The sequence below is a fragment of the Poecilia mexicana genome, unplaced genomic scaffold (genome assembly GCF_051168715.1).
Source record: "Poecilia mexicana isolate PSO_F unplaced genomic scaffold, ASM5116871v1 scaffold_10, whole genome shotgun sequence".
In the NCBI taxonomy this organism is placed as follows: domain Eukaryota; kingdom Metazoa; phylum Chordata; class Actinopteri; order Cyprinodontiformes; family Poeciliidae; genus Poecilia; species Poecilia mexicana.
Genome location: NW_028263379.1, coordinates 23,572,854 through 23,587,955, shown reverse-complemented (window position 1 = coordinate 23,587,955; position 15,102 = coordinate 23,572,854). Strand labels below are relative to the sequence as shown.

Below are 15,102 nucleotides of genomic sequence, written 5' to 3'. Positions count from 1 at the left end.
GCGTAGACTATTTCAAGCTCTGCCTTGGCTTTTTAAAAGGAAAAAAATCCCCCTTACTGAAGATATAATCCATCTTAAAATGGTAGTTAAACACTTACAAAGATGTTTTAGCAGTTTGTCGTAGAAATATATCATTAGTGCATTTGCTCTTATATCAACAGATGCCACATAAACACTTTTGTGAAGTCTGCTATATTTCTAAATTATTACAATTTCAAAGTTAATGTAGTTTGAGTAATGAAAGGAGGAGAACTGCTAAAAGCTCAGATGAAATGTGGCTGTAACATTGAGGCAGCCGTTGCTCTAGTTTTACTGCAACCGTGTTAACAATTCCCAGTTAGGTTTAGTGAATGCTCAGAGTGACACAAATATTATCCAAGCAGGGATCCATCTGTTTGAATGTTTCCAGCCATTTGCCCCAGATTTTGAAAAATATATATATTTTTTTCATCCAGAAAATGCCTCTGAAAGGTCTTTTTTAGAAACGGAGGAAAGTTTTCACGACATAATATAAGAAGAAAAATTATTTTACATGGCAGCTAAGACTTATGTTTTAAAGTAAATTGAAAATCTGTATAGATGTTTTTGCACGAGTCATGCACTTGAATGATGCTCTTCTTTTAAGAGTCGCACATCTTCAAGAAGTCAGCATCACATCATAATACTTATTTTGACTTCTCTAAACTTACATCTCAATTATCACAGTCAAATGATCACACTTTCATCTTGATTTATTCCAAAACTTTTCACCTGAAAACTTTTCGTTTGTCCAGGCAGACAGTCGGAAATTTCACTTGAGCGTGTAGGTGCAGATTTTTGGTGCAGCACACTCGCTGCTGCGTGGCACTGTGAAACTACCCACTTTTCACTAATCTGAGGTGGGCAAATTGGGATTTTATTTGATATTTTGAAAAAAGAGCGCCAAATCAATATGGAGTTGTGCCTATGATGGGTACATGCAAACATCCACCTGGCTCTTTCTCATTTGTGAATCTATCCTGAAGACAGACTTTTAAATAGTGTTTTTCTTGTATTGCAACTCGCTTGCCTAGTAAAGTCAAAGCTCTTTAAGTTCAGTTTAATTGTACCAATAAGCAGCTGTTGGATTAGGATTATGAGTTTGTGCATGGGGCTGAATGTTAAGGACATCTTTAAGAAGTTAACAAAAGACCCTGTTTTATGGTAAGTAGTAGCTTAACAGACAGTTAATGAGTTGGATGCAGCCGAGGCAAAGACAAATGTTGTCAAAATGTTCAGTGGAAGAAGCGCTTTAAAAACCTCAGCACCGGTTCCTTCAAAAATTACTATGAGCTGTGCGACGCTGATATTCACATTAAGTGATCCGGAAAATTCAAATTTGTTTTTGGACGTCAAACAAACAGCACATTCTCTGACCCCTTGTGATTTGTACAGCAATTCATCTTTTTCCAAGCACTTTGCTGCCGTCGAGGAAGGAAAGGTTGTGACTGCTGTGCAACAACAATCAGAGTGAACACAAAGACATACACTTGGGGGGGAGGGAGAAGACATAAGTGAAAGCTAAAAGCACATAAAGAAGAAGAATGGGGGGATGTGGGGATGGGAGGAAAGAATGAGGGAGAGTGACTCATAAATCAAGAAAAGGTGAGATTGCTGAATCAGGGTTGACTGTGCCTGGGAGAGACAATAAAGCCTGTAATCATCTGTCTCTGCTGCACAGACCTGGCAATTATCTGCCCATACCTGACCGCAAAAACAGAAAGGGCAGGATCCATCTACCTTCACCCGATCATCCCATATCGCTCCAGTTTTTAAGGGGAAATATGATGATGCAGACTGTAAGAGCAGGGCAATAGTGTTCCCCTTCACAGGGGTATCTGTAGAGAGAGAGTGTGTGTGTGTGTGTGTGTGTGTGTGTGTGTTCGAAGAGTTTCCTTCTGCTTATTCGTTCAGATATTAATCAAAGTAGAGGGTGGTGATAGTTGCTTTGGATCTTTCATCTCCCTCCATCTACATGCATATTAACATGCACACATAAGGAAGGTTGTCAATTCATTACCACAGATAAGAGGAGAGTAGTCTCTTATTACGACGGTGTAACACCGCCTGTGCAAGCTCCATTTGCTTCAGCTGCTGCTCTTCCTTTGCGACATCTGCTTTCAAAATGCTTCCGCATATTGGCATTTAGGATACAAATTTCCCATCATTTTTCTCCAATACTTGCGAGCCTTAAGCGTATGGACATCGCTCTCTGACTGAAAGCACGGCACAGAGGGCTAAAAGCATTTTTTTGCCTGTCCAATAACAGAGCTAAATGAATAGTGTGGCTGTAATTAATCTTTTCTATTGACTGAATAAAAACCTCTTGGTACTACTCAGCTGTTTTCCCCTCTCTGTATTTTTCTCTCTAATAGGAGAGTTTGGAAAATAATTGCAAAGTTGCTGCCAGTGTTGTGGATGATCAAATCTTTTATCAAACACAAATTAGAAAGCAAAAAGGAAAATATATTTCAACAGGTGATTAGTGTTGCACATCCCGACCACAGGCTCATTTGCAATTCTCATGTATTTATTTATTTAATTCAATGCTTGTGTTCAGCACATCATAAATGTAGCCTCTCATGAAAAGGGACTGCGTTATATTTAGCTTTTATTGTTGTTTTCACCACTGTCCCCTCTGAAGATCTTGTACGTGGAAATTATTTTTCTAAACACGTCTCCCTGATTTATTTTTTTCAAGAAACATTTTCAAAAGAATAAGCAAAAGCCACGTTTCCATCAGACAAACAAAACACCAAAGCAAAACTGCCTGGCAATAAACTAAAGTCGTGCAGTCTCACATTCTCAGCAGGGCAAAGCTCTAACATAAAGCCTTCATTTTGTTGTTAAATTATTGTCAGGTGTAGTTTGATTCAAGATGGCTTCTAAAATGTGATGATTGTATGTTTTACCCGGAGAAAATGTCACCTAAACAGGTAAGAAAGAAACTTTTAAGCCACGTAAAAGGACGTTGGTTTTTGCTCACACCCTAAAAGGGTCACAAGACAAACCTAGCTGAGTTCCTGTGAAACCTCTCCCACTGCAGTCTACATCATGGTGTTTTGTGTGATTTACAACTAAATAGTAAACACAGCAATCATTGCAGAGAGGAACAACTATTAGAAGTTCACAAATTCAGAAGAAGAGGAAATAGTCGTTGACAAGCTGCAGTGTCTCATTTTATTTTCCATGTTGTGGAAAAAAATAAGAGCAGAAGGCATCAGTGGGACGTTCTCCTGCTGCACAGGACCAGAACCGAGCGGGCGGAGCTCGGTGTTTTGGACCGACGGTGCATACTTCCTCACCGCCTCAGAAAATTGCCATCCGGCTCTCAGGCTGAAAAAGCTTCTGGCAGATGAGCAGTCAAGGCTGTTTTGCGCATAAACGAACACGGCCACAAAATTCAGATCATTCACACAATAGCTGTGCATGCACAGAACGAAAAGTTTCCCAGGAGGGTTGCGACAAGACGGGACGGACGATATGAGGCCGAGAACAAAATGATGCGATTTTCATCATGCAACTGCGACCTTGAGGACCAATTTCTGCATGTCGGCCCATACGGAGCTTTTTATGAACCCCTTGTACTGATGTCTAAACAGTAAACCAATAAAAACAGAAAAAACACAATGTGGGAAAGTAAATGACATGGCAAAGAAGGTGGTGGTCTATGCATATGGGAAGAATGTTGTGATTTAAATGATAATAAAACTAAAAATTGTTTATTTCACTCGTTTATAAAGTAAGGGTAAAGTTTCCAGGGGGTCTTCCTTTACTTGGTTGGCCAAGACATGAGAGACTTCTAGGTTTTACCTTTGGACGGTTTTATTGGAAGCATTGATGCTTTGAACAGGTTTGAAAAGGATCACAGGGCTAATTAAAAAATCTCAACAAAGCTTTGAAAACAGAATTGTTAAGAGATTGTTGCACTTCACGATTCCCGGTCTCAGGACATTTGCGACATGTCTTCAGTTTCTTTCTCTACCCCGTTTCTCTAAAAAAAAAATTACAAGTGTCCCAAATATGTAAAACATATGTGTTGTACACCGATCAATATGGATTCTGTGTTTTAACCAGATTTAAATGTTTTGCTCTATATAATTTAACCCTTAAAACCATTTAAGTTTAAAATACAGACACAGAAAAGTAGAATAACAGACAGGTTTTGGGGGGTGGGGGGGGTATCTTGCCCTTTCCCTAATATTTTTGTTTTATTTTTGTTTTAGTTTATCAAATCAAGTCAACATTTGACTGAAAAAACTAGAATTTGTCGTCGTGGATCAAAGTGCACATCTCATCTCTTTGAGCATGTACATAATGTCGGCATGAAAAATCTGATCAGAGTAACAGATAAAAATCATTTGAAAGACTTTAATAACAACGTATTGAATTGTCTGCCAGTTTTCCCCTTCCTTCAGAGCGAGTCTAAAAGGAAAACATGCACCCTTGAAAGCAGTTTCCCCCCCCGTCACTCCTCTCTTGCTTTGGCCAGCAGTCAGTGTCCACGATGCCAGGGGAGCTGCACTACCTGATAAGCAAAGGTAGAGGCTCTCTGACACATCTGTCTGCTTGATGAGCCAAGTGTCAAAGCCCCCCAAAGTGCTGGATGAAGTGCATCAATAAACGACTTTAATCCCCTCCTGGGGCCAATGTCCTCCCACTAATAAGGGATCGTTTTACACCGCTGGCTGTAAGCAGAGAGGTAAAAGTGGCTTGGCATGCGCCTCAGCACGCGGATGTGCTCTACGCTGGGAATTGTCTGTACACAGGTAACAGGCTGTAAATCACAGGCGCCTGCTGTTGCTTTAATTGCCGGACTGAATTGGTGTTTGGTTCCTGTTTGTTTCTTTCTTGTTTTACCTCCCTCTGTTGCCCCCTTTTGCCATTTTTTTTTTTTTTAAAGACCATGTCTATTTGTCATCACTAGCTCTCCATCTTTCCAATACTTCCTGCAGTGTTGAATTTCAGGCCATTTTCCTCTGATATGACTCCAGCTCTATCCCAGAAAGTTTCAGACACTACAGAAAGTAAAATAAAAAAAAAAGAAAAAAAAAAAGAAGAAGCACAGGGGCTGAGCAGTATTGGTTGTTCTGAAGGACATGTGGGTTGCTTGCATCCGCAGGGGAGATCCAATGAGTGTCCTAGTCAGAGTGACCCTAATTAACCACACATTATCTACAGGCTGTGCAGAGGATTAAGGCCCCTAGCTGTGGACCGTACAGGCCTGGAGACCCAGGAAAAGAGGACTCTGCATGAAAACCCACTTCATACTCTGCCTCAAACCTGAATTTAGATGAAGGTGGGAATGTGAAACTGGACCTCAAAAGATCCAAGTAAGGAGGCAGAATGCGGAAGAGAAATGTGGCTGGGATTAAACGGTTGTATAAAATTTAAACATTTGCCTCTGTGTTTTCCATTCTTGCCTTTTATTAAACCTAAATGTTTTGTTATGAGGCAAGGATAACTCAAGGAAATACAAAAAAAGCAATTATTAAAATGATAGTTTTATATATATATGAAAATGTAATCGTCCCAACTAGCCTAACACCATGTGAAAAAGTAATCACCTTCTTGTTAACTTGTTTACTGTGGCTAAAAAAAATATTTTCATTTTTATTCCTTTTGGAAAACTAAGTTCAATTTCACTAAAGCTGCCAGATCTGTAGAATCAACAAAATATTCAAAAATAACATCTATGACAACATAAATAAGCCTTTAGAGGTCTTAAAATATTATCTCCTTGTGTTTAAATTTATTTTAAACTGTTCGTGAAAATTTCTTCATGGTCTTAAAACGTGACAAAAAAAAGCTAAAAGAATAAATACTTTTTCACAGCACTGGATCTGCTGGTCAGGGCTTTTCTCTATAATGACTAAATATAGCAACCCCACTTCACAATGCACGTTCCCAGGAAAACACTGTTTCTGGCACGCCTACAAAGAGGAAGAGATATTTTGACTTCGTCTGTCATCTCCTGGAAATCTCCCTCTCCCCCCGGCAAGGTGATGTTTGAACAAATTGAAGCTACGGTAGGAGGAGAGGATCGTCTTTCTACTGAGAGATAATGAGCTCATTTCCCCGCCTGACATTAGAAATCCAACAAATTAACACTTTCCTGTGTTGACAGGTTGTCATGTACACAGCATCCACAATGCAAGGCAATCTGGGAACTTGCACAGAGACCCCCATTGAAGCAACACAATGAACGGCTCCCGCAGGCCGCCGGAGAGTCTGACTTCGGTTGGAAACACTTTAGTAGCAGCTGTGACATCCTCATTTCAGTTGAAAGACGAGCCAATATCAACAACACGATTAAAGAGGAGATTAACTGGCATCAACCAGTCAACTGTTGGACGGATCCAAATGCTATAGCTCATAAAAGTGCTATTGCTTTTAGAGGGGTAGAGTATTACAAGGGTGATGGTTTGCAAGTGAGTGCATTTTATATTTTCATAACACCAAAATATTCTATTAGAGAGTTATAACAGTGCAACTCTTCATAAGGCTCCCATGAGGTATTACAGAGCAAATTTAAACTTCCCATTATCCTGCTACGCACTAGCTTTATGGAGTCACTGCAACACAGTTCTCCGCTGTAATTCAGTCCGTATGAGCCCGGCTCAAGACTCTTCAACTTACCTCGATCGGTGTCATAGAGGTAAACAAACTTCTGCCACTTGTAGTAGGAGAGCAGGCTGAGCACAGCGCCCCTCAGGGTCGGCCGCATCTGGATGACAAACTGCACCTCGTTATCGGTGGGGTAACTGGGCGTGACAAAGGAGGTGTGCAGAGCGCCGCAGAAGGAGGTCAAGGTGTTCATGGACTTCTTGTCGTAGAATCCGAAGATGGCGTACACCCCGCGGGAGAACTGGGAGCAAACTGCAGGGACAGCAAAGCGCAAGAGGACACGCGTCAGCATGTTTTCACTTTTGTGAGCTTGAGCGTCGACACTTCAGGCTGGAATCGTTCTTTATGTGGCAAACACACAGTAGACTGAAAAAAAAGGGGTCATCTGCATGTAAATGCTCTTTGTGCGCTTGATAACTCAGAGACGACTAATGAAAAGAATGGAAGTAAATAAACACACAAATGTAGATGCTCACAACATTGAGCTGTGACATTTTCCTTATTTTCTATTTAATGTCTTTCAGGGTGCATGTGACAATCTACAGTGTCTTGAAAAAGTATTTATGCCTCTTGATTTGTTTTTTTTAATCATTTCTCACATCCCACCCACAAATTTCAACATGTTATATTGGAAATTTATGTGACAGACCAATACAAAGTAGTACATAATTGCAAAGCAGATGGAAAATTATTTTCAACATTTTTGATAAAAAAAAAAGAAAAAATGTTGCACATTTGTAATCCCCTTTACTTTGTGACCGCAAATAAAATTCACCATTCAGTGAATAGACATCGCCTGTAGTTCATTGTTTTCTGAAAGCCTCAGAGAATGACATTTAAAGCAGGATTGTGTGAGAAAACACTGCTTCATTCACTTTGTAAAAGTGGAAACATTATGACTTAATAGCTAACATAAGTTTTACTGTTTTGGTCTTAATTCAACATAGTATATGTGGCACAAAAAAAAAACATAGTGATAAACACTCCCTCCCTACTCTAAAAACGGATATGGGTTTGTCTTTTTTTTTGCTGGCCAGAGAAAAGAGAAAATGGATAGAACTAAAAACAGGGAATTATTATCACATGAAATCCCTGTACTATAAATGAAACATGTGGCTATGTAAAAATGTGACACACAGAGAATTGAGAATACTTTTTCTGCAGAGCATTATAATCCCTAAAGAGTGCCGATGAACCTTTTTGCAATTAAACAAGAATCAGTGCTACAGATGATGTCAATAAGATGAGTAATATCTGATTTTATTTTCATTTTTACTTTATGAGATTTTCTAAAGAAAGCATTCATCATTACGCCGCAAGGACTTGAAGAATCTTGGCTGAAAAGACTAAAAACTCACGACGACCGTTTGATGAATAAAACATTTCATAAATCAGCCTGGAAATGACAGTACCAAACTGTCACTCTAAGACAATGCAATATAGTTTTGAAGATTAACATTTGTAAGTGAATTCTGTAACCATAAAAAGATATAAAACTTTAGGCAATTTCATAAAAATAATAATAATAAAAAAAAAAACCAATTTCTTAAATGTTTAAATACGCAATGCAATTTCAAACACTGGTGTATAGAAAACGGAGGTCAAAAGATAAATGTCACTGTAGGATATGGTAAATGTTAGTCATCTGGTGACGTCCAAATCAGTGCACTGCGTCCAAAAAGACAGCCCGCTTTCCCACAGGATCTGCTGATAAAGGCTGCAGCTTGTATGTTGGGAAAGTGGCAGGCAGCGGATAGAAACGTCACAACATTCAGTGAAAGCTTCCAGCTCCAGCTCGAAGCTCCCAGCAGTTATCTCTCTGCTCCCTCATCCAAAGTGAACAAGTCGCTGCGGTATTCACAGCAGCTGTGAGCGCTGCTGCTTCCTGTCCCCGCTTCAGTCGGCTCCCTCCAAAAGAGCTGCGAACGTCAACCCTTTTCACCTCCAGTAAAAAAAAAAAATTAAAAAAAAAACACAAGGAGTGAACTTTCACTTTCAGCAGTCTCGTAAATAATAGCTGTCAGTTGTGGCAGGTTGTGGCAAGTGTTTAATGTAACAAGTGTCATCAAATCCAAGATAGATCTTTTTTTTTTTTTTCTTTACACAGGCCAAATGAGTTTGAAAAAAAAAAATCCCTAGAAAGTTTTTAAGAAACGATGCTTAATTGGGTATTTACTTTCAGAGTGAGCATAACAAATAGTTTATTAGTTTTGACGTTGTCTGGAAAAAAAAAAAAAAACTCAGACAATCCCGGAACTGTGCAGCTCAGTAAAATGATCCATTTTCTTTGTCAGAAAGAGCTTCTGGCATTTCTTCAGAGGCCACAAAAAAAACAGTTTGCGTATTCATCTTGCACTCTAGTGAGACAGCATAAATTGCTAGGCTTGAACAGCTTCCATTAAGTCAGAAGCCATTAAGGTGTAAACTAATATTAAAAGCTACAGGTGTGTTTTGGTTGCCTGCTCGATCATAAACATATTCTGATTGACTCTCCAGTTTTCCCGCTGGGTAATCAAGCATTCTCATCACTCTTAAACACTTTGAATATTACAGTTCAGCAGTTCAGTTTACAAGGGGGGGGGGGGGGGGAAGGATGGCTTCATCCAATCCTGTTTGATGGCTGTTTCAAATATTTGTTTCTGATTCCCTGATGGATATTCAGTTAGGCTACACAGTGAGACATCGCTTCGACTCCTGCCTTAAATAGGGGGATGTTAGTAACAGTCACAGAGGTGACAGTTCTTATTTTATGCCCTCTAATCAGGCTGACGATACTTCTTTATTCTCTCCCCGTGGGGGTTTTCAGCCTTTGTGATTGAATGTGCAACCCCCCTCTGATGCGCAAAGAACAACATGATGGTGCTCAGATATTTGGCTCTTAAGCAGAGTTGCTGTGCGAATGAGAGATCTCGTCACTGGTGTGATTTGCCTCATCTCCTTTAATTCTGTTCCCTTTCCATCTTTGCTCAGACAAGGACCTCTTCCAAAGTATTCCTGATCTCTGTCTTTCTCTCTCTTTCTCGCACATGCACACAACAAAGCTTCTTGATAAGCGAATCAACAACCGGACTGCGGCATTGTGGGTAAGGGCTGCAGGGTGAGAGGGACAATCTCCCAAAGTGAACGGGAGCCAGTGAGAGCTGCAGCCCCAGTCGAAACCCGGCTTCCTCTGCACTTCCTCTTAATTTGGGCGAGCACTGACATAAGACCTATCCTACGGGTCTAGATCCAGCAGCTCCTTTATCTTGGCTGAAGCCGTCCTGTGCTTTTAGGGTTAACCTTTGAGCAAGCCCAGACGTCGTTACCAAATAATCCCCTGTTGAAACCCTTTGAATCCCCTCTCTGAGACAAACTTATTCTAGTGGAAATGTTTTGGGGGCTGCTGTGATTCCAAGAACAATGCCATCTTGAATAATCTGAGCTCAATAAAGATTGTCTCACGGAGGTGACATCTTGCACAGACGCATTCTGCTTTTGTTTTGCGGGCTTAACTCCGGTCGTTTTCTTTCCAAAAGACATGCCTGCACCCTCTCCTCCTTTTACGCAACCCATACCTAACTATTGCTGAAGGTAGTAAACAATCTTGTCTTCAGAATCTGCCGCTGCACCTCCGCCTTTGGAGTCAGCCTTAATGAACATCAATTGTGCCTGCTTATACAGCACCAGGGGGCTTGTTGTTGTAGCAATGTGTATACGTTGCGCTATAGACCCTACTAGAGTTATTCTACCACTACATACAATTAACGGGAGCAGCGATATTGATTTTTAGTAGAGCACTTTAAGCTTGGTGCAGAAGGCTCTTGTTTTTTTCTCTCTCAATCACTACTGGACAAGTTCCAGTTAAAAGCAAACATATAAACGGCCGTCTTCAGGGCTTTACTGCTTTTGCTAACTAACAAACAAGCAGGTGCATGGATGGAAATGAAAATAAAAATGCATCCTTCATCCAGCTGAGGCGGCTTGACGTGGGCAATGGCTTTCTGCCAAGATAAGCATGGCTTGGCAGACAGCCATGACGCAAGAAAAGTTATCCATCTATCATTGGCCCCGGAGCTAGTTTTCCACTGCTTAATTGTATGTCCAGTCAATGGGAATGGGCGCTCCCTGTTTAATGCACTGTGTAAGCACTGCAAAAAAAGTAATAACGATATTGTTTTGCAATGCAGGTGCCTGATAATGTTGAAGTTAGTGCCTTATTAGAAGCTAATAATTTGCCCCAATGATAATAACAGACTGATGCTTCGAGTGTATTTCACCACGCCTTGCTCAAAATATTAAACATTTTACCATTTCAGTCATTAACTAAACAGGCTTACACTGAAAATAACTTGAACATGATTTGAGATTTGCGAAGTCTATTCGCAATATCACTTTCAGTAACAATATATTCCAAATGTACTATTATCATAGCATGCAATGACTGCCCAGATTCCAACATGTGTTAGCAGCTGATCATTAAAGATCTGCCTTTGTCATGTTTTAAAATGCATAAAATAAAACTGTTATTGTTGTTGCCTTTGATGTTTCTACACTGCAGCCTTTGGGTGGGGCTCATGTTGACACCCCAGAGTGAAAACCACATGTCTGCAGAAAACCATCAATCTTTTTCTCATTTGTAGTGATGTTAATCCATTATTGTCTTCAAAGTATCCAACTCATGGAAACAATCAGCAATACTAAGTTTTTGTTAGTCTGATTTACAGCTTTCTTCTGTGACCGATTTGCTAACAGGACCAATTTGCAGCTTTTAGGAGCTGCAAGCTGGTTTCTGGTGATGTCCAGAAATTAGACCACACAAGACGCTGAAAGGTGTTGGATTTTTAATCAGGTAATCAGGTTGATGGCTCGGGTTACCTATAAAAAGAGAATTATTCCAAATTAGTCTATGATAGCCCCCAGTACTTTATTTTTATCTCACACAAGAAACTGATAGTAAGTTGTTTATGCTTTATGTGGGTGTTAACCCGATGGTCTTGTATCTTTAGCACTGGAATTCCTCCAGGCCTGAATTATTACCCAACAGGCTGAGTTAATGCAATGTTAATTTATCTCAGTCCTGACAGAAGGTGCGCAGGTCATGATCTACGCTGAGCAACACTTTATGGGATTATGGACTTTTGTAGTGGAGGTTATGTCATTTCTGTTCTAGTTAGATGTCACAGAAGGAGGAAGGTTGCTGTTCATTTAGGAAAACTGAATTTAGAGTTGTTACAGTGACTTTCTATGGCTCTCCACTCTCTCAATCCTGTTGGTTAGTTATGGACCGGATGCGTACAGAACGCTCTGCAGCGCAACTTAAAAAAAAAAAAAAACGACACAAAAATAAATAGAGGACTCACTCAACTCGGCTTTCTGTGAACATTACTGTTTCTCATGCAGCCGCAGTGGAGAAAAGAGACGGGGGGCAAAAAAGTTACACTTCTTTAAAAAGCAGTACCTCACTGCATTTAGCTGAATTACTCAACATCACTGCTAGGCTAACAAGTTAGCGGACGTGACGTCATACGGCTACCTGCAGCGTCTGAGGAATCTCCGCTAATGAGATGGTGCATGACACATTCAGGTACAGCTAGAAAATTAGAGATTCTAAATGTCAAACAACCTCAAAGTGGTTCAAATATGTTTTATTGTGAAACATGTTGTATTCTAGCATTTCTAAACCATTTTCTGTTTATATTATTGCATAATCAATCTATCCACGCACAGGCAATGTCTGGTTAGTATTTTTTTTCCAAGTAAAAATAATAATAATAATTTTTTAAAAAAGCCTCTATTACCATCATCTTTAGTCACCGAATATTTTAACAGCCTCACATTTCTACTGTAATTACTATCACCTACACCTTTGCCATGTTGTGAAGAGGTATGCTACCTTAAAATCTTTTTCAGTTTTATCTGGTTACATCTGCAAACTGTATTGAGATTTCATAGACCTTCACAAATTCATTCATAATGGTGAAGTGGGAAAAAAAATTATAAAAATTAAAATCCACAGAATGTGGCGTACATTTGCATTGAGCACCATCTACTCTGATACCAATAAATTAAATCCAGTACAACCAACCATCTTGAAAGATCACAAATGAAATGGAGCTCATGCGCAAATTCAAGCTGGAAAACTTCTGCCTCACCTGCTCCACCCAATCGCTGCGTCATGCTTTCCGCCTCCTACCCCAGCGCTGGACCTGGACCCGGCGTGTTCAATCATTAATCAATCAAGCTCCGCTTATAAGGATCCACGCCCACGCCAGCAGCCGCTCTCCAGCTGTGCGCAACCCACCTCCACCCCCTTCTCCACCAGCATCATTCAACTCTCCAGGACGTCATCCTTCCTGACCTCCACCACCAGTGTCGGGCCTCGGGGGAGAGCATCCCTAATCAGCGTTGGGGATGTTCACCCGAGTTCACGGCAAACAGCGCTCAAATCTTCTGCCGGGGCCCAAGAGCCAAAAAACTGTCATTCATTTCTAAAGAATTGTTATTCATTTTGTCATTAAATCCTTTAATTATCTTTTCTGTGTCTGAGTTTATCCAGATTGAAGTGCATCCGTAATTTAGTCTTAGTGATCTAGTTGATCTGAAAAAGCCTCAAAGGTTTATTAGAAAACATTAGCAAAAAAACAAACATCATAAAGACCAAGGACCAAAGCAAATGGGTCAAACAGAAAGTTGTGGAGAAGTTGCCACACTTTTCATATTGTTTTATCTACAAAACATTTGAAAAGCTATGTATCCTTTTTTTTTTCTAGTTTTCAATTTTGTTGTAACACAATTACAGTGTATTTATGTTGGTTTAGTACAGAAATATCCCAGGGCCAATGCAGTAAATTTTGTAGTTATTACTTGAAAAAAAAAAGTGGAACATTTAATGGTTATACTCTTGCAAGGCAATTCAAATTTTTATACATTTCTTGTTTAGAAAATCAGAGATCTAAAGTGCATTAGATATTAGTGATGTCCTTGAGATTCTTGAAGATGTAATGTTAATTTAATCTTAGAGTCGTTTTTTGATAATCACTAAACGATTTTGTGCTTCGACAGGTTCTAAAAAGCAAAGCTAGCCATTTTTGTTGAAGCAACTAGCTACGGCATTTTAATTAAAACTCATACAAAACACTATTCATTGTGGTGCGAGAAGTAGCACGCAGATAATCTCAATGAATGTATGAGCAGGTAATTTTACTGTGTAATTTTGTAGCATTACTTTCCCCAGCAAGAGCGATACTGATCTCGATTAAATACTGAAAAATGTGATCTAATCAGCAATTAATCTTCCTTAAGCTGGTGGGCTTAAATTAAAAAAAAACGGTGCACGGAAATAAAGATGACCAATTTGCTTTTACTCGGTGCTAGTGGGAAAAGATAAAGTGCAGGCTATTAAAACCATGAATACTTGTAAGAAAAAAAAAAAAAAGAGAACAAGGGTTGCTTTTTATTAGATGAAAACTTTGTACCTTTGTGTTGTTACATTCAGTTGCTGCATCACTTATTTCCTATTAATGTGAATTTATAGAATAAAATAGGAAGTAAGACTGAACTAGAACAGAAACTTCTTTCATTAATACGAAAACAAAACCCCTGAGTAAGAAAAAAAAAAAAAGCCGGCTTCATGCATTATCATATTTTAAACAAATAAAGCCATGGATCAGAATTATTATGCTCCGAAATGTACACCGTTTATCACTTTGTAACAGAGTTGTCCTCCTCTGCTGCACTGACCCTCCTCTCTTCCATCACTTCAGCATCTCTCTCTTGTCTCGTCTTCTTTACCCTCGCCTCCCAATTTGACCTCTTATTTTTTTCTCTCCTGTCTTTTGGCCATCTGGTCATCCCCCAAAGCACACATCCTCTTCAGGCCTGACAGTCTTTCTCTCCACCTGAGTGCCTCTCACTTTTCTTCCTCTCTCAGACTGTTTCCCCCATAATATCGCTCGGCTCCCATCAGTGGAGCGCAGATTCACGCCGGACTTCGGCAGAAACAAAAAAAAATAAATAAATAAAAAATTGAGCGGCGCGGTGTGGTGGAGCAGAAGGCGCTGTGCAGAAATGCCCTGGCCTCAAGTTTCATCTCTTAGCAATTAAATAGGAATGAAATAAATGTTACGCTCCGGCTGGAAATAAAGGCAGCCGAGCTGCTCTCCAACTCTGAAGAAGTTATGTATCGGCTAATATGATTCCGGGAGCATCACCTGGAATTTCAATAAGGCTAATTTTATTTAGGTCGGACGACCATGTGCATGTAGACAAAGTCATTACAGAGGCTTGTTTTTGACTGAGTGCTAAACAACACACCACATATCCCTCTCATCTGCTCCTTCTCTTTTCTGTTCTCCTTAATCCTATTTTTTCCCCTTTTCTTTCTCTGCAGCTAAGTGTGGCTCTCCTCCCCCCTCCTCCTGCAGCAGGAAACCATGCATCCCATCTCCAGTTCACTGGTCAAACACACAGTGTGCCGCC

General features: G+C 39.9%; 1 protein-coding gene across 1 annotated transcript in view; it reads right to left on the bottom strand.

Moving 5' to 3' along the window:
* Positions 1–15,102, bottom strand: part of LOC106929555 (glutamate receptor 3-like) — a 101,621-nt gene that overhangs the window by 61,210 nt on the left and 25,309 nt on the right. Inside the window, exon 3 of the mRNA XM_088009684.1 lies at positions 6,658–6,897. Within this exon, the coding sequence (XP_087865810.1) occupies positions 6,658–6,897 (240 nt within the window). The remainder of the gene's footprint in view (positions 1–6,657; positions 6,898–15,102) is intronic.